A 25,938-nucleotide genomic window follows, 5' to 3' on the forward strand; every position below is an offset into this window, starting at 1 on the left:
TTGAAGCATAACAGTAGTTTGCACCATTTAATGAACAATGCTTTTATAAAAGCTTTACATTTAGAGCAGAGTTGGCATTCCTGTCTGCAGATAATAATTAGTGTGACATCTAGTACACAACACAAATAGAGAACAGCTTTTAAATCACAAGGTAAAATAACAGTTCCTATGCTTGCTAACCCATACTATATATAAGTTACAATAATTTCATTAGCAATAACAAGCAAAACAGACTGATAGAAAACCAAATTATTATCTAAACCACTAATTACAGAGCTAAAATGTATCACATAGATGTGCTTGAGAAGGGAAATTAAGTTCATATAACTTAACTACAAACTACTAGTGCAATTTATAATAAAAATCTAAAGGTGTGACAAAATTTTGCTGTACTGTTTTTCTACATGGCCTTTTTGGTTTCTAAATATAAAATAAGGTGACTTATACTAATAAATACTAATGTATTTATCACGCCAATGAAAAACACAGGTATAACTAACTTCAAATTGGTTGACCTAGAGGACGTCCAGTGGCCCCTTCTAGCCTCAACCATTTTTTGACTGTGTGATTCTGTGATAGATCAGACAGATAGATAGACAGCTAGCTAGCTATCTAGACAGATAGATAATGAAGCAAATCTGGCCATTATGCGGCAAGGTTCTTATGTACCAGTCATCTCTGAGGTCTTGTTAGTTCTGTCTATGGCCCACTGGTGACTGTTTTCTGCCAAATATCTTAATGATTAAAAGTGGTGAGATATGGTATGAAATTTCTATTTGGCTTGCTGAATAATTTTCCACTAAAAGCTTGGTGTAGAATAGTGACTTCCTGACCACTAAAGGAGTATCTCAGCATATTGCAAACCTGCCAAGACCGAACTCAAAGCTCAAAACACGTGATCTTGTTACTTTAAGTATGATTTACCATAAGGTTTATAAATTAGCCCATTTTACACATTAAGAACAAGAGATAACGTCTTTGCCCCTTCTGAAAAATGATGGAAATTCCTAGGAGATAGAGCTGTCAACAGCTGCCTGGACAGAAAAGGTGAAGTAAAAAAAATTAAGCATAAAAGAGCTCTGAAAAAACTTGCAGTAGCTACTCTGTAACTGCTCAAACCAGGCATTCAGATTCCAGATGCAAATGTCTGACAGATAAAAGAGTAAGAAAAGGCACAACTGCTTTAAAGGCATAAATGGATGCAGATAGGAATGGAAGGTAAGAGATGAAAATATTATGTGACCTTAATATGTCACATGCAAAAATGAATTAATCTTTAAATATGTCTCTTCCTAGTCACTACCTTTTTCTTACCCACATAACCTTCTACCTGGTCTTTGCCCCATTTAATCAACCTGCTTAGTTACATTCTTTAGTGTTTAAACCCCATGATTGTTTCTTTTATTTGCAACGTCCATCATGTTTTCAGAAAATGAAGTGTTTTGGAACACTGATTGTTCACCCAATATACTGGACCAGAATCATGCTTAGTGCCACCAGTCTGTTACAACTAAGAGTGTGCCATGTCTGCTCACCTGGGATTTGCTTAGGCCCTTGCTCATATTCTGCATCTTCTGATAAGGAAGGACAATGTTCACAGTTTGTGACATACATCTGCCTCATAGAAAAGGGCAGGCTCCGGGTTGGTATTACTGACTTAAACTTTGTCAGAATATACCGGTTAATATATTCATTAGCTTTTGCTAAACATGCAGTTGTCTGTGTTGCAAATCATTCTTTCATATTTAAAGCCAGTACAAGGCAAAGCCATGTCAAGCCAGTCTCTGTGACCTTTTCTTGCAGTGTCCATTCGCTGAGCTGTGTCATGCCTTGCACAGCACAGTGAATGCAGACTGACCTGCTCCTGCCTGTCTGCTCCCCAGTACAAGTAAACTCCCATGTTAATCCATATCCTTCCTTATTGCCTGCTCTGCATACGCCTGTAGTTCACCTGACTGCACAGAACTGCAAAGCAAGATATGATGAACTGAAAGCAGTGATCAAGTCACTTTCCTCCCATTCAAGATTTGGAAGTCACCGGGAACTTCCTTACACTTGGGTAGGTACAGGAAGAGAACATCCACAGATGACAACTGGAGTAAAGGCAGCAAGGGCATGACTTCAGGAAAACTAAGAAAAAGCAGATTCAGAGAAGGAAAGATCCTATAAAGGAAACATGAAAAATCAAGAAATGTGAAGCTGGATTTTTGAAGATGGCTTACACCCCAACTCTTCTTAGAGGCCTTGGGAAAGTACTTCACCCTTTCCTAAGACAGCTTTGCTGTCTCTAAGAACTGGACAGCACTAAAATAAAAATACCACATATGCAGCCTTAACTAATTCTCTTTTACATATATAATCTTCAGTTAACTATATAATTTCTTAACAGACCAAACTCATCTAATGCATGTGACAGAGCAACTCCAGAGATGAATCAAGGCTGGGTAATGAAGAAGGCTCTGTAATTTGTTGCAAATAGCATTCATATGTCCAGTGAATGAGAAAAGACTACAGGTGATAAAAAAAGCAGCCCTGTGCACGTGCACAACTGTATTCTAACTTTATATTTACTTCAAGCTCCCGTGCATATTAAAGAAACAACTAAAGACAAACTTTGTAGAGATGATCACAGAGAGCATTTCTCTTGCTATTTGGATGCCAACATAGGCATTTTTGCTGCAATATGCAGCAGAACTAAGGGCTGTATTTGTAGCCAGTGAGACCATACGTAACATGTTATATATAGATTTGGCTAAGCTTTGTAACTGAGCCAAAGGCATTGTAAAATGGGCAGCCAGATTAAATGGACCATATAACCCTAATCTCAATTGTATCTCAGCTCTGGTTCTATGAAATGGAGATAATGCCACCCTGTCACTGCAAGATGACAGCAGAAATAAATTTACCCACATCTGTGAAGAGCTTAAATCCTAAACTGTGAATTTTCTTCCTGCCATGGTCAGGAAAGGAAAGTGAGTTATTTCAGGCTGTCCTGGTTGCTTCTTAGGCCTCCTACCCTACCAGAAATGTCTTTCTCTCGTGCTTCTTCAGGGTGGCCTCTTGGTGGAGATGGCTGTAGGCTAGAATTGTTGCAAGGAACTCCCTGGAGCAAGGATACCCATCACCATGTTCACTTGCAGTCTGCTATCCAAAAGCTACCTGAAAAAGGAAGACATCCCAGAAGGATTAAGGCCCACTTTCATGCCTCTGTATGATGTTCTATGTCTGAGCAGAAGCATCTTTGTAGGCCAAGAACAGACCACTGCTCTCCACAGACAGTGACATGCTCTGTGCCCTTTCCCTGTACTAATAAGGGAAAGCCCATTACAGCTATGGCTTGACTAAGTTCATTTGGCATTGCGAACTTTGCCCTGTTGGCTAAACAGTACTGTTCAAACAGTTACGCCATTTTTTTCCTCAGGTTTTAGACACAAATTACTGATTACAACTCTACTCATATCCACAACACAGTTACAACAACTCATCTATTTCCATCAGGCTTCATTTCATACAGTTTAAATTCCCCCTATTGAAATAAAGTGTGCTATGGATCTGGAAGCATGGCTCTTCTATCTCTTCATCCACTCAGGGTGCCAGCTGGAGCTGAGCATGCACCGTTTTAAAACAGGAAAAGAATTGTGTCCTCAACTGCTCCTGTGTTGCCAGCCAGCACAGCACAAACTCTTTCTGCCTCACTGCATCCAATCTCCCACCTGGAGAGGTGCACCATGTCATAGGAGAAGCTCTGTTCTTCAACTGAAAGGATTTTCATATGTTTCAATGAACTGTGATTACATATGGAAGTCTTCAGTATTAAGTTATTCCTAGGAAATTATAAATTACTAAAGCTTTACCTCTCACCATATCACAGCATTGTTTTCATTAGCTAGGCACAGCAATACAGAGACCTGTGTATGGAGGAAGAATTAATGGTGCCAAATCCAGGCTTTTTTTCTGTCAGGACTTCCATGGCCTGTGACTGTGCAGGGCTGAGAAAGAAGACAAGGGGGTCTGTGGGCTGGTGGGGGGCACACCGCACAGCCAAGAGACTGCCTTGCAAGGTCCACTCAAAGCAATGTAAGGGAAATGCTGACCTATGGTCTGGGGGTCCCATGGCTTGAGGGTAACCTAGAGACAGCTTTTGCTGACAATGGAGACATATCCACTGACTTGACTGTGAGCCACATGCCTAGAAGTCTCACTGCATGAAACCTATGCCAGTACTTACATTTACAATCTCTAGGAACTCCCCTAATTTCTGCATTTCTCTTACTCATGCATTCTTATACTCATGCATTTTTTCCTTTCTTTACACAGATGTGCTGTTCTGCTTTACTCCTTCCATAGTCCACTATGTCCAACTAGGAGTTGACTAAGGTCAACTGGCCACTCTTCAGTCTTCATGTGCCCCATTATCCACTTCACTTATATGTGGATGAAAGAGGGAGAACAGGATCAGAAAGATCTACCTCCAGCAGCTGAAAGGAAGCTGAATGTGGGACCTCTTCTCTCACATCTTAATGAAGATGCAAGCAATGCCAATGGCATTCAAAATATGTGAAGGGCTGGAAAGACTTGGAGCAGTACAAGAAAGATACTGAGGTGCCAGAGTGGGTCGAGAGAAGGGCAACAAAGCTGGTGAAGGGTCTGGAGCACAAGTCTGATGAGGAACAAGTGAGGGAATTGGGGTTTGTTCATCCTGGAGAACAGAAGGCTCAGGGGTGACCTTATTGCTCTCTACAACTACTTAGAAGTGAGGTGGCAATCAGTTCTTTTCTCCCAAGTAACAAGTGTCAGGACAGGAAGGAAGGGCCTCAAGCTGAGCTAGGGAAGGTTTAGACAGGATATTAGGAAAAAATTCTTCACAGACAGTGATCAGGCATTGGAATGGGCTGCCCAGGGCAGAGCTGGAGTCACCATCCCTGGAAGTGTGCAAAACCCATGTAGATGAGGCCCTCATACGGTTTACTGAAGGCCTTGGAAGACCTGGGGTAATGGTTGGACTTGATGATATTAAAGGTCTTTTCCAATATAGTTGATTCTATGATTCTAAGAAGTGAATTCCAGAAAGGGTGGTGCAAAGACAAGAGGAAGCAGAGCATCTTCCAGCCTCTCCTAAAGCAATCTCTTCTCATGGGTGGCTTGCAGAAGCATTTGAGTATGACATTTATCAATACATAAACATGCAGCCAAGGCAACCCAAATATGATTTCCTTAGCAGAAGTACTTTGTAGAAATGGTGCCTAAATAAAGGCTATGGGATTTCACCTGAATATAACAGATACCAAGAAAAAGAAACATCACCGCAGGCAATAATACAACCCAAACTGCCGAAACTGGGTGTTCCAGCATCTTTGCTACTCTTCCCCATATCTTTTCCAGATTCACCATATCCTAGAGATGAGGGACATAAACCACACACAGTGTTGGTGATGTGGACTGTGAAAGAGGTGTACATGGTAGCAGGAGGCGTGGTTTACAAGTAGGAAAGGAACGGAGCTGAAGGCTCCTTTGTAAAACAGGATTCTTTGCCTATTTCTGCTGCAAACATTTTATACAGCCCTGGTATTATCATTTACAGTAAGCTTTTCACAACTGATCACTTACTTTTACATGACACATTTTCTGAGTATTTAATGTGAGAACTAAAGCCAGATCCTCATCAGTGTTTAATTCTAACAAGTGCCTCCTGGTTGGGCTGTGCACACGGAGGCTATAAACAGTACTCTGAAAAAACAATCTCTCCATGTCTCAAGACAGACACTCAAAATGGATAGCTACTGTTGACAGTTTTGGTTTTAATCTTTGTACATCTATGCTAAGGCGAACATGGCCTAAAAATGCCCATTTTGGAAACAAACAGTTCTTTATTCATTGCATGCTCTGAACAACACACCCCAAAGATGGCATAGGGCCACAATAAATGGGGATAACAAAAAGAAATAATAATCATTCACTCACTGAATGCAGCAGAGGGCCTGTAGAAAATTTAATAAAGGGCCTTATAAGGCTGTATTACAATGCCCTAGCTTAGAACTGTACAGGTGGCCCTAAAGCCCAATCTGTCAGAGCCTGTCCTGGCAACTCATGCCCTCTTTAGATGCACAGATTATATATGTTAAATATCAACAAATGAACAGTGGGAGGGAGCTCTTTTGTGAACAGTCTGAAACACTCACTTTGTTCTTTTTCCTGGCTGAGGGCATGCAGTAATCATGGTGCAGCCTCGTGTTTGGAATCCTCTTGGTGCCCAAGCCCTAGAGCATGACCCACTGATTAGCAGGCTATGTCAGCCGCTCCAGCCAGCTGTGCAGGAGCAGCACAGCTCCTGCAGCTGGGAGTCAAACAGGTACTGAGGAAAAATACTCCCTGCACTTGGTTAATACCTGTCATTGCTTCTGGTTTAAATAAACATTGAAAAATACACACAGAATGCAACACTATAGCTCAAATCCTACCCATGCTGGATAGGATTTAATAGCTGGCTGGGCTGAAGTCAGGAACATCCACCTGGTAAAATATCACCTCTGCTCTTTATTTGTGTTTGTGCATGCATGTTTACCTCTCTGCCTGCCTTTCTCTCCTGCCTGAGACTTTGTTCATTTAACTGGCTATTTTGTTTTTTTTTTTTTGTTCCAGCTTCTGGGAAGTTCTTTTAAACTCTGTGCTGATATCTGTTTCACTTACAGGATCTTTTCCCTCAGGATACAGAATAATAGTTTGATTGGTGACACTGTGAGCCCTCAGGTACCAAAAGTTCACTGCATGTTTTTTTTTCCTCTAACTTGGAATATTGTCTGTGACAGGTAGAGGTATAGAATATATTCAGGCTATAAGAAAAAGGCTTTGTAGGTGAGCATTTTCAAGCAACTCAGGTCTTTCTGTAACATCTCAGACTGTCAACCATGCCATCACTTGTCAATGAGACAGATGCCCCAACCTTGAAAGTGATGAACACAAAGGAAATAAAAGCATCTAGGCAAATAACAAATAAGCTATCCACACATATCCAACCTCAAGGAAAATACATACTAACTTACATTATGTTTGCAGATAAAATAAGATTCACTGAATGCTAATTTTTCTCATCAGAGTATCAGAGAGCACAGAGGCAATGCTAGAAATGGCAACAACCCTTGCGTCTAAGTCTACTTCTCTCACAGACAGAATCCTCTTAAAATTAATGGAAATGTAAATATAAAACATTCACTCCAATAAAAGTCTCCCAAGATAAAGCCTAAGTATCATGATTAGTATGGAAAATGCTTCATAAATCCTACCTCCAGTAATCTCTGGTAGCATAAAGGATTCATCTCATTATGACTTTCTAACAGAGCCTTGTTAATTCTCACTTCACTAATCTGCGACCTTGAAAACTCCCCCTCTGCATTTCAGTAAAGTGTTGACAGCTGATTGGAACAGGGAGGTATTCCAGCAAGGGCTACAGGTGACAGGCTATATTCCAAAACACACACTAGTTTTATATAAAATACTGTGCCTGACTACATTAAATAACAACAGTTTCATAAATTATTGCCCAGCATTTTTATTTTAGCATTTTAAATTAAATATCATAATCCATCTTTTGCAAGGCTGCTCCCACTCAATTAAAGAAATAAAAGGGGTTCTGCACTATGAGTATTTATCCTGACATATTTCTGAGATGAAGTATCTGGTTTTGGAACTAGTTCCCACTGGCTGTAAGCTTCTCGAACTACTAACAAGACAATCTTGAAGTGCATACACACATGTATATTAAATATATATATATATAGACACACACATTAGTACAGACTTGTAGGTGTACATCTCCTGGTACTACTAATCTGGCTGCATGGTTTACTGAAGATTTACACAAACATAACTCTGTTTATAAAGTAGTTTGGGTAAGAAGGCACAATAATAGAACATGAAAAATTCTGCCTGATTTTGCTCAGGCTTGAGAGCTGGCTTTGCCTCTACTGCCCTTAAGTGTATTTTGAAAAACATTTAAAACCCCTCTAATTGTAAATATACCTTAAAAAATCATCTTGGAGTTTGGGTTTTTTTTTTCAATACTAGGGAGACAGCAACTCACACAGTTTCTTACCAAAAAGGGACTACTGATCAGAATTAAGATCTCAGTTGTTAATCACTACACTACCGTAGACATGTATCCAGAGGATAAAAACATTTGGTTACCATTATGCAACAATCACCACTATCAAAGTTTTATTAAATTACACTGTATTACTGTCTGTGAAATGCAGTAAAATTTTGATGCAAAATGGGTTTGTGCAGATGACATCATCGTGTTCTACATTTAATTCTCTTTTCTTATTAATTTTACATCATCTCTAGTGACAGCACTATTCCATTACTGGAAAGTATAGCTATATTTTATCTGTATACCCCTCCAAAAGGGTTCAAATCAAGATAAATTTCAGAATGTCCTCCTTTATACTCCTCCCTGCATGGTTTACCAGTGACCATATTGACACATGGGGTACCAGTATGCCTGACTGCCTCTGAGATCTTACACAAAGGCGAGAAGAGCAGACCACAGGGGCACCTTGGAGCCATGGAAAGTACTTAGCAAAGCTGGAAGTAGTGTTCTGCCATTTAAAACTGCTTTGTGCTGGCTTTCTGTGCACCACTCTCAGAGAAAACACCCCTCATACCCCCAGGCTCCTTCTATCCATCTCATCTGCACTCCCATGTGGAGAAGCCACCGTTACCTCTCCCTAATCCTCAGCAGCCATGCCCTTATTAGTGGGGTGTCTATGGGGAAAGCAAGGTAAGGGCAGAAAGGCAAGAATTTATTTCATCTTTCAAAACAGTGGTGTATTTGAGATACCAAGTGGCACCACTGGCCTGTAGTAGGAACAAGAGCTTCAGGTGCAGAAGCACTGAAGCTGTCCAGCCAGCGGGAGGAAGCACATTATACTGTATAACTGAACCCTTGCACAGGGAAGCCACCGTTATAAAAGTAGGGAAACAAAACTGAGTCATTTTTCTCCTTGATATGGGCTCTGCAGGGTGTCATGTTTTAGCTCCTGCCTATCCCATGCACTGAGAGCCCATTTAAAAAATACATTAAGTTTGGACATTAGATGTGCATTTTCTCCTCCCTTTATTTGATACTAATTTTTGTAAGTTATGAACAAGTGGTCTGTCAAGTTCTTTCCCTCATCACACACGAGAGCTCTGCTCAGCTCTGAGGTGCAGAAGCAAAAAGCGTCCATTAATCTAACCATTATTTCTCACTTTAATAGCACAGAAGAGCAAAGTACCTTCTGCCTTCAAAGATGAAATTTCTTGAGCACCCATCACGATTTATTACAATCCAAGTTACAAACCTTTGAAAGTCACAGAAGACTCAGCGTACTTTAATTATGGTTTACTTCTCAGCCCATTTAAAAACATATATGCCAATATTTTATTTCCCTGGAAGCTTTTTACATGATATTAGGCAGTCTGACAAAACTTTAAGATATTCTAAAAGAAGAAAAATGAAAAGGCAACCAATCTTTATTTTAGAAATTAAAAGATAAGATAGAAAATGAACATACCAACAGCCATCATGTAATCCCAGCGGTCTATGAGGCACATATTGAAGATCAGGTAGTCAGATGTTTGCCCTTGGCCAATGAGTGGAATGTTTCTCTCCAAATTTTGGGTTACTGCAGAAGTCCAGCCAACGAGAAACCAAAAGACTACCAGGAGAATAACAGCCAGCATCCTCATCACTCGCCCACCTGTCATGTATGGAATACGCTGAGCAGTTCGGGAAAGGAATACCTTCAAAACCCTGAAAAATTCAGACAGAGAGTTAAGATGAGCACTAGCTGTGTTGCAGGAACTGGATTTTCATTTTAGTTCACTATCAGATCATTTAAAAAAAAATCAACATTCTTTCCCCTGACAGTGTGTACAAGAGTGAAATGTGAAACATCATTACTTTCATATTCATCGTATTTAAATGGAACTGACTGCTGCACTGAGAGTGCTACACAGCAATAATAGAAAGTATTAGCTATGCTTATATTAGAGATGCACATTCACATGCTGTGCTGTCAAGCTGTTTTGTACCTTTCAGCTCCCAGTGGAAGACTTCTGTCTTTGGAAAAGGGAAGGTCATTTCCATAAAACAGCAATCATGTGTGTGAGATTTCATTTTGTTTTGATGCTGTTTGTCTGCTAATCCCCAATCATGCTATTTCCAGAGAAAAAAAAAATAACACTTCTAGGATATACTTCCCATTGGGTTTGATGCTTCTGAGACAATACTCCTTGTAGAAATGACTGTGGAAGGCATTTTGCTCATTATGTGGTTTCTGACTTGTTTATGGACAAAGCTTGCCGAGCTGGGACAGAACCATCGAAAGAAAAGCCACATCATACATTAGACACACACCATGTAACAGCCACTGAACACACAACACTCAATTTAAAAATATTTGCACTTACTATTAGAATAGGTTTACTCCCACCAACAGTGGGAGTTCACTGTTCAAGGAAACATCACCTCTATTTTCTACTCATCACCACCTGCTAAAGCAGAAAAAGGTCCTGCTCGGAGTATGAGTGCAACCAAAATTTGACAAAACAGCCTCGGGAAGAGCAAGTAGTTTGACTCTTCATGTAGCACAGAGCATCTCTTTGTGTTGCCCACAGCATGGAATTCAGAAGCATCTAACCTCTTCCTAGTGTTTTCCTATGAGAAAAGGAGGCTGCAGGGGCTGCCCCTGCCTTGCTCCTGCCTCGACCTGGCCAAGCAAACAGGGCTGGGCAGTGAGGAAACGCTATCAGAACCAGATGGGCCAATGTTTAAATGCTGAGATTAGGATGAGGAGCCTTTTAAAGTGTAAGAGGTAAGCTGCTTCAGTGATTTTGTCCTCAAAACCATGGTGGTTCCTGACTCTTGAGCATGAGTATGTACAGTGAACACTCTTGATATGCATGAAGTGACAAATTATTACTGAGGTTTACGGAACTTGAACTTTTTCAGAAAGCTGGGCTTTTAAATGCCCTTGTCAGCTCCCAAGCCTTTTCAGTGTACCAAGCACCAAGCCATCTCCCAAGCTGCCCCATGTCCAGGCTTGGCTTTTCAGCAAAAAATTAGTATGACTCCAGGTTAATATTTATGCTTATATTTGCCTAAGAGAAGGCAGAAGCAACTGGCGTTGCCTCTCAAACAAATAATAGAACAGTGTCTTTTAAGGCAGAAGCACAAAAGCTTTTCCACATCCATAAAAATGAATCATCGTTTGACTACAAACACAGCCTTCACAGTGTGCATTAGGTGAAGTCAGAGATCTGAATATGTTCAACATTATTCAACTGTTTCCCTCCCAACAGTTAACCCGCAGGGGGTCACAGTTTTTGATCTTTCCATGTTTGATAGATATTCTGCTCTCCCTTTACAGATGCTAAGTGTTTCATGTTGGAAGCAGCTTCCCAAAGACTTCAGGTAGGATAGACAGAAAACTCCACAGCGGCAAGGCAGGCTACTTCCCTCTACATTGCTTAGTCACAGCACTACAGTTCCAGGGCAGCACTGGTAAACCCTAATTTTATTGGTAAAAATCAGTAAGCGAGGGCTTTCTTCCTCCTTGTTGTAAATGCCAATCAATATTTAGCTTCTCTGCAGAGAAGAAAAAGGTATTCCTTTTGTAGTGAACTGGAAAACACCATCTTTTCACAGGTACAGTTTGCCACTTGAGAAAAATTTCATTTTACATGTTTCTGAAGGTTTAAGAGTTAGCAAAATTATACAAATCAACTCGGAACTACCAGAAACATTTATTTTCTTTGTGTTTTGGCTCTTCAAAGTCAATTCTTGGTGATTCTTCTGAAAGCCAAGATGTGAGCCTTTTCTGGACGTAACAAGGCAGGACCCACTACATTTTTTCCAGTACCAGCTCATTAACTGCTAAGTATGAGACAGCTTTCTAAGGCAGATGGGTGGGCTGCTGCTGCGTTATTGATCTGAGCAGAGTGAAACAAGTAACATCTTGGAGTACCGCAGTCAAACCCCCTCCAATTTAGATCATGTTTCTTTTTTCCTCTTCTTTTCACCGATACAAGCATCCACCACCATTTCTACCTTGGACATGTAGGCCTACATGTAACCCAACCTTGTTTTCCCCAAATTCTTTTTCTGAGAAGCTGTAAGGAAAGCTGAGTTGGATTTGTAGTGTTGGCAATCTCCTTTCCAGAGGCTGTGGCATAAAAGTACTCTACCAGAACACAAGCTCCAGAGTCACAATTCCTTCATCTTCCTGTTATCATCTCAACACCAGCTGATGCGCTCCACTTCCTCTCATGTCCTGTGTATTATTGAACATGTGTGAAAGCAGAGACAAGTGCTGAGGAGCTTCCCCTCCCAGAAGCAGCCCTATTCACCAGCCTGGAGGGTCATTTGCCTTCCAATATCTCTGACTCATATGCTATTGAAGTTCACCATAAAAAAGTTGAATCACTGCAATATTTGATCAAAATGCCTCTGCAAACACGTACTGTCTGATGACTAATACTCTGCATCAGAAAACTGGGGATTTCTCCATTCAAATAACTGTCCTGACTTCTGGGTAGATAATGCTCAGCCCTCTTTTTCTCCACTGTTTTATATCTACATATTGGATTGAACTAGCTGTTCAACAAATGAGAGAGATTTCTCACAGGGAGGTAAGAAGTGGAGCTAGTGGGATGGATGTACATTAGGAAAATAAATATACCCAGGGTTGTCCCTGGCTTCGATACCTACCAGCATAGAAGAGTAAGCATCCATACTATTACCCTCCAGCACAAGGCAGCTGCATGCCTATGACATCTTCTGAACCACACTGGGAAACAGTTTGGAAGCATTCAGCTTACCACAGACCAAGGGCAAGCCAGGGACCACTAAAACAATTCAGCAGGACAGAAGATGGAGTTCCAGCACCAACTAATGTTTTCTGATGCTGCTTAATTTATTAACACAGATATAGCCCTGGATTCAAATCCCTGAGCAAGTTAGTGTTTCATTATGTCAATGTCAACTGGAAAGACTCCTCTTCCTGTTCTGTCTATCCCCAAAATGCCTGGTAGTGCCAGGTAATGCTCCGCTAGAAGCTTAGGGCATTGTTTGAGATATAGGGACTCTGATCTAAAGCAGAAGAAGAAAGTCAACCAACTTTCTCAGCATCTTCTAACTCTCCTCCCAGCTAAAACCATTCAGCATATGCAATCCACTCTTACAGGCTACTACTGGATAACCAATCATTTCATTTTGGCTCTGTTTACAGGCAGATCAGACAGAACACTGCAATGTGCCCTACCTGCTTTGCTGGAAGACATAGCTGCCTTCAAGGCAAAGCTTTGACCTACAGACAGCAACTGGCAGCATTAAGGCTGATAGGAAACACCCATCCTTTCTACAGAGTAAACAAAAGGCACAGTTCAGGCTGAATGAACTGCCTGGAGACCACTGCAGGTTAACTCCCAACTCTGCTGGCTGCATTGCCAAGTCTGGGGAGACCAAGCTATAGGGTCTGAAGGTTTATCTGGTATGCCTGGCTCCATATATATGAACAAGGGGTGGGACTGGTCGCAAGCATAGAGCTGAGAGACAAGTGAAGCCCAGCAGCTGGGGAGAGAAGTCATGCTGCAAGTGAATCTGAGGCACAGGGACAGAGCATGCTGGTTCACAGGACTGGCTGGGAGCACCCACTTGGAATCAGCAAGCAAAGCACGTGGCTGCTGCTGTAGAAGTTAAATCCTGAGATGCAGTGTGTAATCTTAGAAAATAAATAAAATCATACTAAATTTTCATGTCATATCAATAATCTGCCCTGCGGACAGAAAACATGGCCCCCGAACTATCAGCTGACTGCATAAGTGGCAGGAACAACAGGTGAAGGATCCTGTTTTGACAGCAATGACCTGGCACAATTTGTTTATTTTTTATTTCTAGCATCTGTCATTTTGTGGACCTACTGAGTCATCCTGTCAAACTGTTCTGTTCCAGGCTGATGATTTTTATTGTGATACGAAAGCTACACCACAAAGATAACAGGTCAAGCTCTTATGAAGGATGTTGCCCTCCTGCGGTGCATGGATTATGTCTTATGTGCTTTTTCTGGACTAACAGTGAACATGCCGCTAGTTACTTTCAGTCTGTAAACTGATGTGAAATTACCAAAAGTGAAAAAGTACTGATGGCACATGTACGTATGGCACTATGTCAATACACGAGAGCCTACACTTGACTTGACACACAGGCACACACACATGCACAAATAATGAGTGCAGGTTTTATTTCCACATCAGAAAAGATGACTGAAGGAAGAACATCAACACTTAAGGCCCAAGGCCTTATAAACTATAGTTAGATGCACTCATACCACCAGTTACTGTCTCTCAGCTGGGAAGGATAAAACCCAACTGAGAAAACTGAACAGCTTTCTAAACCATATCACAGCTGAAAGTCTCCAAATCAGTCATCATCTACTTCCCAAGTGATTTCTCAAGACCTCAGCACAGAACAGACTTGAAGTCCGGCACTGAAGAAGACACTGAAACTGGGGTGATCCTTCACTTTAGTGTGCCTGATAATCTCGAATCTGAGCAAACCTGGGCCAAGAGCTGTGCCATGTCAACAGCACAAAAACAGCATGACAAGACCTATATCATATGCATCATGTCCTTCCTGTCCAGCAAAAAAGTACAACTAGAAAAAGAACTTCTGGCAATTATTTGGGTGTATGAATACATCTAAGAGTCCCCATCCTGAGTGTTGACAGGGAACTTGGACACATATCACTGATAGCCATCAAAATATCTCAACTCTACTTGCAATAAATCAAAGTATAGATAATAGACTATCTCCCATATTTTTCATTTCAGGAGATACTTTGTATAGCAAATACACTGTCAAGAAGACCACTGCCATGAAAGGTAACAAATTCTTAGATGCACTGACTAACCCTTCCAAATGCACTGGATTTTGTTATGGGCAACAGAGCACAAACTGACTGAAGGCTAGCCTGCACAGTGAGACTTCATCTTCCTTATATCTTCCATAGAGTTTTAAAGTGATTTCTTATTGTAGAAAAATAAGTTAATACAAATTTATCAGATGTATGGCTAGAAAAGCAAGCTGTAAAGAGGAGTTACAAAATGCATTTTACCTCAGTGCCTGGTAAAAACTACTATTAACAAGCAAAAACATATGGGTTGTGACTTGATGCTAACCTACTTTGTAGTTTCCTAGATTAGTTTTAATAAGACATATATAAGGGTAATTCTACAGTGCTTAAATGAAGATTCCCTTCTGGATCAATGTATAGGAGATAAACTGTGCTGCTGCAATTTCCAAGAGGTTGAGCAGACTGAGGAAGGTAGGAGGGAAATCATACGCTGTTCAAGGGAAGGTTATGGGGCTTGGGAGGCAACAGGAATCCAATAGATTTCCCACTGCAATCTGAACCACTCACTCATTCCCATGTGATCAGCACTGGACTCTCAGCCTCATGCATATTTAATAACATAGAAAGAGCCTAAAAATATGACCTGCTTTGATGAAAGTGTATTGATTTGAAGTAGCTTTTGTCTGTCAATCTGTAGTTAAGCCTGGAATAAGCAAACAAAATTATTTGTTATTTCTTTCAATGCAGCCCAGATTCTCATATTTTTCATGCTATTCTATGCTTTATTTTCTTCTTTCACCTTCAAGACTGGTCTCACTTGAGAAACTCTCAATTTCCCAGTGGACTATAGATCAAAAAGCTTTCTCTGTCTGCAGCCAGTTCCAAGGACCATAGCTGGAATCTTTTGACAGACCAACTGTGAGGTCTGCTTTTCCCCAGTGCCTCGTCTCTCCCCAGCTCACTGCCTTGCTGCCCACAACTGTTCCGGCCGCCTTCTAGCTCCCATTGCAGGAGACACTGAAACTGTGTGTGTTGTCTTTTGCAATGCTTTTGTTTATATTACCGTATCACCTAGGTAAGTCTCATCAGAAATGGCCGTTCTTCAACTTGATTTGCCCATCCTGGATGTGTGCTGAGGGATGTACTGAGCACTGAGCAGCTGAGAGGTAAGAAGGCTCAACAAGGGGACTTGCCATGTCACGTAACTAGGTTTCAGTGATGCAGACCAAGTCTCCTTATTTATGAAATCCTCATCTGCTTTGTGCTAATTATCTCTTCTAATAAACCACTTACTGCACTAATACCCCCATGAATCCTGCTGAGATTAGCAGAACCACAGAGCAGTCAGCAAAACATCTGACCATCGAACCCTGACCAGACAGAGCTGTCACAGAGCATACCATGACTATACAAACCATTAAATAAAAAGCCCATCAATCTGTCCCCAGACAACTAGCAGTGACATGTCTCCTGTTTGTCAACTATTCAAGGTTAAAGCTACATCACACAGTTACTTTGCTGTCACCAAAATCAAGAACTCACAGACACAGAATCCTGGGTGAGATGCCTAGAATTCTGAAAATCCCAGGTCCTTGGGACAGGACAAAGACATCTCTTTATGGGTCTGCTACAAAATGGCTAACATAGCCAATTCAGTAATTTCTTCCTGATAGATATGTTTAAATAACTACAGCCCTCACTAAAAACGAGGTTAGCTCCTCAGACATTATACTCCATAAGCAAACCAATTTTGTTGAGCTCTTTTCTTCATTCAAATTTGAGGCAGTTTTGTGGCAGAAATCTTAATTCATAGATCCTGACGACTCCTGCCACTAGCAGTGTAGACTGAAGACTGTAAGTCCTTCAGCCGATACAAGCTTTGGCTAAGCTAATTATTTGCTTCTTAAAAATCATCAGGTGGTTACTAACTTTCTGCAAATCTAAAGCCATTCAGTTCTTTATCCTCATCAAATACTTTGACAACAGGCAGTCCAAAGGATCTCAAGGTCATTATTTCTCAGGCATTCATTACAAAATTTTCTTCACGAAGCACTGTGGAGTTGACCGTGAAAGAGCCAACTCCCCTCCTGATCCCAGCTTACAGTTTTTCATTTAACAAAGGCTGATGAGTAAAACCAGCTGGGATGACACAAATTCCCCTCATTGTTAGTGCTGCTCCATACAGACACCCTCTCCTACTGGAAACATTCACTGACAATTTCAATAACCTTTTAAACGTCAGAGACATTTTCTAGTGATCATCAATAAGGTAGACCATCAAAACTATACGCCAAATCTTGTATTTTTGTTCTTAAAACAGTCTCACACTACAGATGGCAAGTATTGACATGGATAAAGCCCAGATCCAGGCCAAAGTATATTTGAGAGTGGCTACATATCTTGATACAGAAAGATTTTCTTTCCTTTCTTCTCCTCCTTAGTTCCCTGGCACACATTGTTCTTCTGGTCAGAGAATAACAAGCCCCGTTTAAAAAGACAGTACCTTTTTAGCATTTTTAATGTGGCCAAAAAAAACCAAAATATCTCCTTCCTTTTAAGCCAAAGACAGCAGATATTCTGAGCTGTTTCCATGATATGAAGAGCTGCAACTTTAAGAAAAACAATGCATTTGACATTTTCAACAGGATTGTAAGAATTAGTAATCCATAACAGCTGTGCTACATGTTTCACCACTTTTATAGATTTATTAGGTTAATTTATTTAGGTACTATACAAGAAGAATGCAAAGGTTTTCTCTAGATCAAAAAGCAGTGAACAATAATTTAGTAAGCTTGAGTGAATTACAATTCATTCTGCTAGCAGTTTTTTATTGTGAGGACTGAACTATATATTCATAGCATATTTACAGATCACTATACTTTGCTTTTTGAGAAATGCACTAAACAGTAGTCAGCAACTGAAGGAAAACAGCATAATTTCACAGATAAATGTCTTCATGTTCAGAATGGATGCTTTATTGGTTTCCCCTTTGTATCCCATTACATATGTGGCTAATACAATATTGTATCTTTTAGTTCATACGCGTTACATTGCAGATTGAACAAGATAAAAAGATTTCAATAAAAATATCTGATTTACTTTTTCATATCTCTAATTACACAGCAAGTTTCTATGCTAAAGCAGCATAAAATGAAATGTGCTGTTATCTATTCTGTCTTACTAGCTGTCTTAACAACACTAAAACCTATTAATTTTGCCCTTACAACAGTATCATGCAATTCTGCTACGGCGTTTTCTGGAGCACGATCTGAGATCCTACAGCTCGTAGTCCAGATGTAGCTCTTCACCCAGGCTGGGCAGTTACTAGCTGACATCCCTGGGACCCCATTAATGCACAGACCAGTACAGGTGTGTTTGCATGGTCTCCATGGCCCCAGCAACAAGAAGGCTCCCCATCCCTGCTCTAAAGCAACAAACCTGTTGATTTACAAGACCTAATCTCAGAGTTTGAGTTTGGTTTTGTCATCACAGAAGCCTCAGTGACCAAATGATTTCTCTGAATACTCCACTTTTAAGAGATGAAGAGAAGAGCAAAACTCACGTTATCGTAGGTGTCAAACTGTGTTTTCCTTACACAGTTTCTCATGCTGGTGAGATTTTCCCAAGGATCTTCAAACTCCATGTGACATCATGTATTAGACATATTCGTAAGATACTAAAGATAAAATTCTTTAAGAAATGATGGAGTCAGTAGACTTCTTCAACAGAAGTGATATTGCCCTGTCTGTCAGGGACTGATGAGCAAGCTCAGGAAGAGACAGATCTGGGAGGCAGCAGTGTGTGGCAGTAGGAGACCTGGATCAGATTGAGGAACATGGAAACAAAATTCCCAAGAAACAGAGAAGACTCTGGAGACCTTAAGGCAATTTCAAAATTCATTAAGCTGGATCAAATCAAGACCTGCCCTGCAATGGCATCACACACAAGTGAAGAACTGGGCACAAACGCTGCTATTTCTGGACTGATATGGTCATTTCTTTTTTTTCTCATTAAAAGAATCAGTCACTTTGACCAGTCAAATGGATGCCTAATTTTCTGAGTTTTGTCTTTGCCTTTTTGGAGGATGTTCCTGCAGGAGAAGGTAGACACAGCTCAAAGTTGTTGCTGACTATGGGTCTTGCTGCATTGTCAGAGGACACTTGAGAGAAGTGTTTTTCAAAATAAACTGTTTTAAATCTATTGCCTTGAAAAAATTCCAGTGAACAGAAAGAGACCAGAAGAAGTTCTGTATCTGTGGAGTGCTCACGAAAGCACTATGCATAAAGGCTTTTGGCACAAAAGTATCTCCTCACAAATTGACTTGCAAGCACTTGTTTCATTTTCTGCTGTGAAATGACGTTCCTACACAGTACTTTAAAATGAAAATCCATTATTAAAGATGCAGGAAGCAAATATCAGCAATTGAAGGGACAGGAACCTCTCCCATCTTTATAAAATGTAATGCATCACCATTTTTATCCCTCCTATTTCTTCAATATCTTTTGGAATGTGTTTTTTTCCCTGGCTCTTTTCTTCTGTCAGAATGTTTCAATGCTGGAAGTTACTGTGAACTGGTTACGAGAGGTTCATACAGCTGTCTTCATATCAAATTCTAGAAGCATGCGCACTTTACATATTCAAAAAAAGCCACATAAATTTTTACATTTTTAAGTTACATACTGCTCCCAATCTTATCACTTCATTGCTAATCATACGCAGAGATGGAAATTTTATTAAAAAACTAAACCAAAACAAAAATCCTGTATTTCAGCTAACACTCATGAAAGTCACATACTGGAATTTTCCAAAATTCTTGCTTTTCCTTCAAATTAATACAGTTAATATGTGGAAAAAAATCTCTTCTTCTACTAGTCCATATAAATGAAACATGCAGAGTTCTTACATAACAGCCCTCAAAGTTATCTATCTTGTTCTAACAAAATAAGAGTTAAGTAACCATGAACAAGAACAATCCAAATCTGTATTTCTTCTCAACTATGAGGACACTGAGGAGGAGGATACATTGAAAGGTCCAGTCTTTGACATGTTCTGCTCTCATTTACGCGTATTCATTACCATGCCAGATAATTAAACAGCACAGATGCCATGGAAAGAACTTCTCTTACTATTTTATTTCATTAAGCTGTAAGAAAGAGTAATCACACCCACTAGGCACAATCCTCCTCCCAAATCCATAATGCAGACTCCTGTACTTCAGCAGAGCTCAAGAAGAGGTACTGGGTTGTCAACACCTTTATTGTATTATGCAAAGCTGACAGGAGTTAATGAAATAAGGTACAAAAAGCTGCAGAGAGACACAACTGTAATATGTAGTTCTAATATTTGTTGAGGGGTTTGTGCCCATTTTAATAAAATAAATGTTAAACACTTTATATGTGATTGACAGGCAGCAGTGTTTTATATCACCCCTTTTGAAGAAGCAGCTCTTTATCAGCATTGTGCTCTCCTTCCACTTGTAGAATGAATATTAACTTTATCTTGTGGTTGTGCATACAGGTATCACGGCTAAGACCTTCATGTGTATTTGAAAGGAAAGTTTATTCTTCAGCTTGTCTGCAAAAGATAAGATTCAAACCACTCTTACAACAGATAAAATCAGGAACATTTCCACGTGTCATGACAATCAGCAGTGTTACCACCAATAGAAATTGAGACCATGAACAATGCCAACTTCTTTGGATTAAAGTTCTGTGTGATAAAATTTTGTTATTATTAAGAATATTCCTCTGCAAATGTGCACCTGGAGTAGACTACACTGAAGGGAATTAAAATCCTGGCAACAGTATTAAAGCTCATTGGGCATCTGCAGAGTTTTTGTGTCTTTGGTTGATTCATTCACAGAATGCCAGAATAGCCAAGACTGGAAGGGAGAAATTAAGAAATTGCCTAATCCAACTCTCCTGATCCAAGATGGATCAACAAGAACAGGTTACTCAGGACCTTGTACAGCTGGGCTTTGAGTTATTGGTCTACATTATGCATCTCATACAGTGGGGAAAGGAAGAGATCAGTTGCTGGATCAGGGACCCTCTCGTAGAACAAAAAGCCCAATGTGCAAGTTAAATACCAAAGGCTACCACTGAAGCTTCATGTCTTACAGTGAAACTTCCAGGATCACAGGAGATACTTATGGTGCAGGACCAATATCACACATAAAAATGCCTCCACAGCATCAATACAGATGTGCAGATATAGCTACTAAAGGTTGCAGTACTACCCACAGACCTCCCTTGCTATGGTAGTCTTTTTATTTTAAATTTAAAAATCCTCCATTCTTAAAAGCAACAATGACAAAAACTATCATTGTTCAAGCTGCGTTCGTTATTTCAAACCCCTCTATCCCTCCGAACACAGATGATGCAGAGAACAAACAAGACATTACTTGGTAACCAAGCTGCTAGTCATGTAAATTCCCTGAGATATTGCCCAACTTATTTATGTTTCCTTTGTAGCATTCACTAAGAAGTTTAGGAAAAAAAAAAAAAAAAGAAAAGAATTCTACAATAAAAGTAAACAGACCAAAACAGAACTTTTCAGGCCCAATCTCACTCATACCCCAGTTTATCAGACACCTCTCCTCATGGATTAACAAGTAAAACAACGACCATGTAAGAAAACGAACATCAATATGTGCACTGCAGCTTTTCAGCTATAAAGCAGAAACCAAACTCAGGCCAGAGCAAAGTCAAATACAGAAGAATGCATCTCTTCTGTTTATAATATTACAGTAAAGGGACAAATAACTGGAAAAATCCAGCAACAAAAAAGCCCCAGCTGTATAAAATCAATGTCTGATAAACAGCTGAAGAGGGATGGATTCTTCTGCTCTGATTAGCCTCAGCTTGGCTCGTGCAAGCAGCACAGTACCCAGCAGTGCAGATCAGCCCTGCATGGATCTGGCATGCTACTGATTATTGTTACTGAAACAGATCAGTTATAATGATGCTCTGGAGGAGATAAATTGCCTTCTGTATGTTCTTCTTCCAATGTTTCACATAAAATACAACATACAATTAAAGGAAATCTAAAGAAATGTGTCCAGAATCACTCTATAGTGTCTGCAATATCTGGATAAAAGGCCTCCTTTCATAAGCTTCCATGTTCTATTGCCAGGTAAATGCCCATTCAACTATGTTTACTCTCAATATGTGTAAGCAAGTGTAGCAATCAGAAAAACCTGCTAATTAGGTTAGTTACAAGCTCTTCTGAGGAACCTACAGTTTCCTGGAAACTAGTTTCTGAATGTCTGTCTGATTTTAAACTTTGTGAAAATAATTAAAGTTGCATGTTTTGACAAATACTTGCTGTTCCCTCCCCTGCACTTCATAATGCCACACTGGTAGGAATCTGCCTCAATGGCTAGGGCTACCCCTGAAACGACAGCACTAACGGTGTCTTTAAAACTTACTGCTGATCACAACCTGAGTGCTCCATGGATGGTACAGGCACTTTAATAAAGACAGAATGGAAGGGTAAGTTGCTCTGTTTGTGAGCAGGCAGCTGGGATGCATGGAGCTCTGCCTTGGGACACCAGCTGAGGGCTTATCGTGACACTGTGATAGATGTCTGCTACAGATTGCCTGATCAGGAATACAGACTAGGTCCTGACATAGGCCTTCTTCAGACAACTGGTGGAAGCCTCATGCTTGGAGGTTCTGGTCCTCATGAGGGTTTTCAGCAACCTCCATAACTGCTGGAAGTGCAACACAGCAGGTCACATGCAGTCTGGGAAGTTTCTGAAACACACTGATGATAACTTCTTGATGTGAATGACTGAGGAACCAAGGAAAGGAAGCACTCTGATGGACCACATTCTTACAAAGAAGGAAGAACTGCTGGGGCTGTGAAGGTCAAGGACAACCCTGGCTGCAGTGACCATGAATGGTGGAGTTCAGGATCCTGGAAGAACGGAAAAATACTTTAAGCTCCTCCAAGCTCAGGAATGGATCTTACCAGTCTGCAGGAAATCAAGCAAAGGTGGCAGGGAGAGCACATGGATGAACAGGGAGCTCCTCATTAAACTCAGACATCAAAAGGAAGCATACAAGAAGTGGAAGAAGGACCCAGGTGACTCAGGAGGAATATAGAGACACTGAGCATACAGCAGTGGATTTAGGGAACCCACCTGGAGTTCATTTTGGTGAGGGCAGATTCAACTGGCAACAAGAAAGGCTTCTACGTGTGTAACAGAAGCAAAGAAATAAAAGTTTAGGGAAAATACAGGCCTGCATTTAGCAAGGTCACCAGCTCCTTGCTGAATGATGCAAGGACCTGGTGGCAAATGACACAAAAGGACTGAAATACTAAAGCCATCTTCACCTTAATCTGTACTAGTAGGACTCGTGTTCAGGAATCTCAGGTCCCCACGACCAGTAGGAAAGTCTAGAGCAAGGAAGATTTAACCTTGATGGAGAAGAATCAGGTCAGGGAACACTTAAGTGAACTCCATATACTTCAGTCCACGCATGAGTCATGACAAAATCTGTCCAATGTCATTGTGAGGCCATGTTCAATACTCTTTGAAAGGTCACAATGATCAGGGGAGGTTACTATTGACTGGAAGAAAGCTAATGTCACTCTGATCTTCAAGAAAGGCAAGGAGGAGGATTCCAGGAACTACAGGTTGGTCAAACTCATCTCAATCCTTGGGAATGTGACAAAAATATTCCTGGAAACCTTTTCCAAACACACGAAGGACAAGGTAACTGGGAGTAGTCAGTATGGATTTATGAAGATGAAATCATGCCTGACTGACCTGGTCTTCTGCAAAAAGATGACTGGCTTGCCGAGGGAAGAGCAGTGGATGATGTTTATCCTGACTCAGAAAGACTTTTCACACTGTTTTCTATAAAATCCTCGTAGAAAAGCTGATAAAATAGAGGTGAGATAAAGGACAGTGAGCTGGACTGAAAACTGGCTGAACTGCCTGGCTCAGAGGGTTGTGGACTAGCAGTAAAATGTTCAGTTGGAGGCGAGTCACTAGTTGTGTTCACCATGAGTCAATACTGGGGTCAACACTGTTTAACCTCTTCATTCACAACCTGGAAAATGGAGCAGAGTACACCCTCAAGAAGGTGTATGGAGATGGTATGGAACTAGGAGGAGTGGCTGAGAGACCAGACAGTTTTGCTACCATTCAGGGGGACCAAAACAGGCTGGAGAAATGAGCAAACAGGAATCTCAAAGTTCAGCAATGGAAAATGCCAAGTCCTGCAGGTGGGCAAGAATAGCCCTATTCAGCAGTACATGCTCGGGGCTGGCTCTATGGAAAGAGGCTTTGCAGAACACAACCTGGGGATAGTGCTGGACACCAAATTCACCATCAACCAGCAATATACCCTTGTGGTAAATGTGGCCAGCAGCTTCATCGCTGAGTATACCTGAGTACTCAGCCTGAGGCAGAGCATATCTAGCAAATTGAAGGAGGTGGGTCCTATCCCTCTACTCAGCATTGTTAAGGCCACATCTGAAGTGCTGTGTTGCCACATCTAGAGTGCTGTGTCAAGTTCTGGGCTCCCTGGTACAAGAGAGACACGGACATACCTGGAGTTAAGCCCAGTGAGGGGCCACAAAGGTAAGGACTTGACCATCTTTCATAAGGGGAGAGGCTTAGAGGGCTGTTCAGCCTGGAGAAAAGAAGGCTCAGGGAGAATCTTTTTGATGTATATAAATATCTGATGGAAGGGAGTAAAGAATATGGAGCCAGACCCTTCTCACTGGTGCCCTGTGACAAAATAAGAGGTAATGGGTGCAAAAAGAAATCCGGGAAATTGCATTTAAACATAAGAGAAACCTTTTGCTGTAACTGTGGTCAGACAATAGAACAGGTCGCCAAGAGAGACTGTGGATCTCCACCCCTGGGGAAATCCAGAACCTGACTGTACATAGCTCTGAGCATCCTATGTGGCTAAGCCTGCTCTGAGGAGTTAGGTGTGACTATATGATCTCCAGAGGTCCTTGCCAATCTCTTCTGATTTTGTAATCTTTGTGTAGCCAGTATACATACGTATAGATAGATGGAAAAGAAATGTATTTTCTTAGTATGTTTTCTGCAACCAGCTTTTTATTCAAACCTTAAATCTTAAGATTTAATACTCTTCAGAAGTATATTAGCATCAAAAGTATAGTTACTTCTAGAAACCCTTTTACATAAGTTCTGTAAACTTCCTCCGAGCTTTGGCTGAATACTCTATGAAGTATCACAGATTTCTGTTCTCAGGGGCCCACTACAGTATACCTTTTCACTTTTATTTTCCAAATTTATTACTAGACAACACTGTCACCCATTTTAATAAAGAAGGTAATGAAATGCTCATACTCCCCTGCAAGGTTATATATAGCAATGCAACATAAAACTTCAAGAAATAAATGAAACATTCTGTTCATCTGTCATTCTGTAATAAAATATTAAAAAAAAAAAAAGAAGTCACCTGCAAGAAAAATGAACTCTTGTCTCCTGTGCTTCCTCTCGGATGCACAGGAAGAAACAGCCTTTTCTGATGAGCTGAATTCTGGAAAGTGTTGCTTTGTATGTTCATCATAAAATAATGGAAAAAAAAACCAACCAACAGTTTAAATTAAGGTCAAAGGTTCAGTTGTCATCGTTCTAAGCCAATCTAGAAAAACAAGAAAAATGTGTCTATTTAAAGACAAATGGTATTAAAATTATTCTGCTGTTCTGAAGAAGCAGTAAGCAAGCATAAGGGAGAGCTAATCTAAATGCCACAGTTCTCAAGAAGAAAGAGGTTTATTGCTAAGAGATACATGATATACTCAGAGGTTCTCACTGAAATCAAATGTAAAAGATCTAAAAGATGCAGACCCAGGCAATCTACTCGCATACCGCAATGAGACCCTACTGACAACAAAATGGACTGAACAGAACGAGGGGAAAATGCAATAAGCTTGAAGCTCTGTAAAACCTGCAAGGACGAAGCAAGAGTTCCAGCTCCACTTTGAGGTCACACACACAGTAGAAAAATGTTGACAGCCATGAATTTTTTGTTTAAAGAGAAGTATTTCAATC

At 40.6% G+C, this 25,938-nt stretch overlaps 1 protein-coding gene across 1 annotated transcript in view; it reads right to left on the reverse strand.

Annotated features, from left to right (window-relative positions):
- Positions 1–25,938, reverse strand: part of GPR158 (G protein-coupled receptor 158) — a 186,734-nt gene that overhangs the window by 13,416 nt on the left and 147,380 nt on the right. The window contains exon 7 of the mRNA XM_061351396.1: positions 9,552–9,790. Coding sequence (XP_061207380.1) covers positions 9,552–9,790 — 239 coding nt within the window. The remainder of the gene's footprint in view (positions 1–9,551; positions 9,791–25,938) is intronic.

The sequence above is a fragment of the Neopsephotus bourkii genome, unplaced genomic scaffold, assembly GCF_033783945.1.
Source record: "Neopsephotus bourkii isolate Nb327-2 ecotype Australia unplaced genomic scaffold, CSIRO-AGI_Nbou_v1 NB_53, whole genome shotgun sequence".
Taxonomy (NCBI): domain Eukaryota; kingdom Metazoa; phylum Chordata; class Aves; order Psittaciformes; family Psittacidae; genus Neopsephotus; species Neopsephotus bourkii.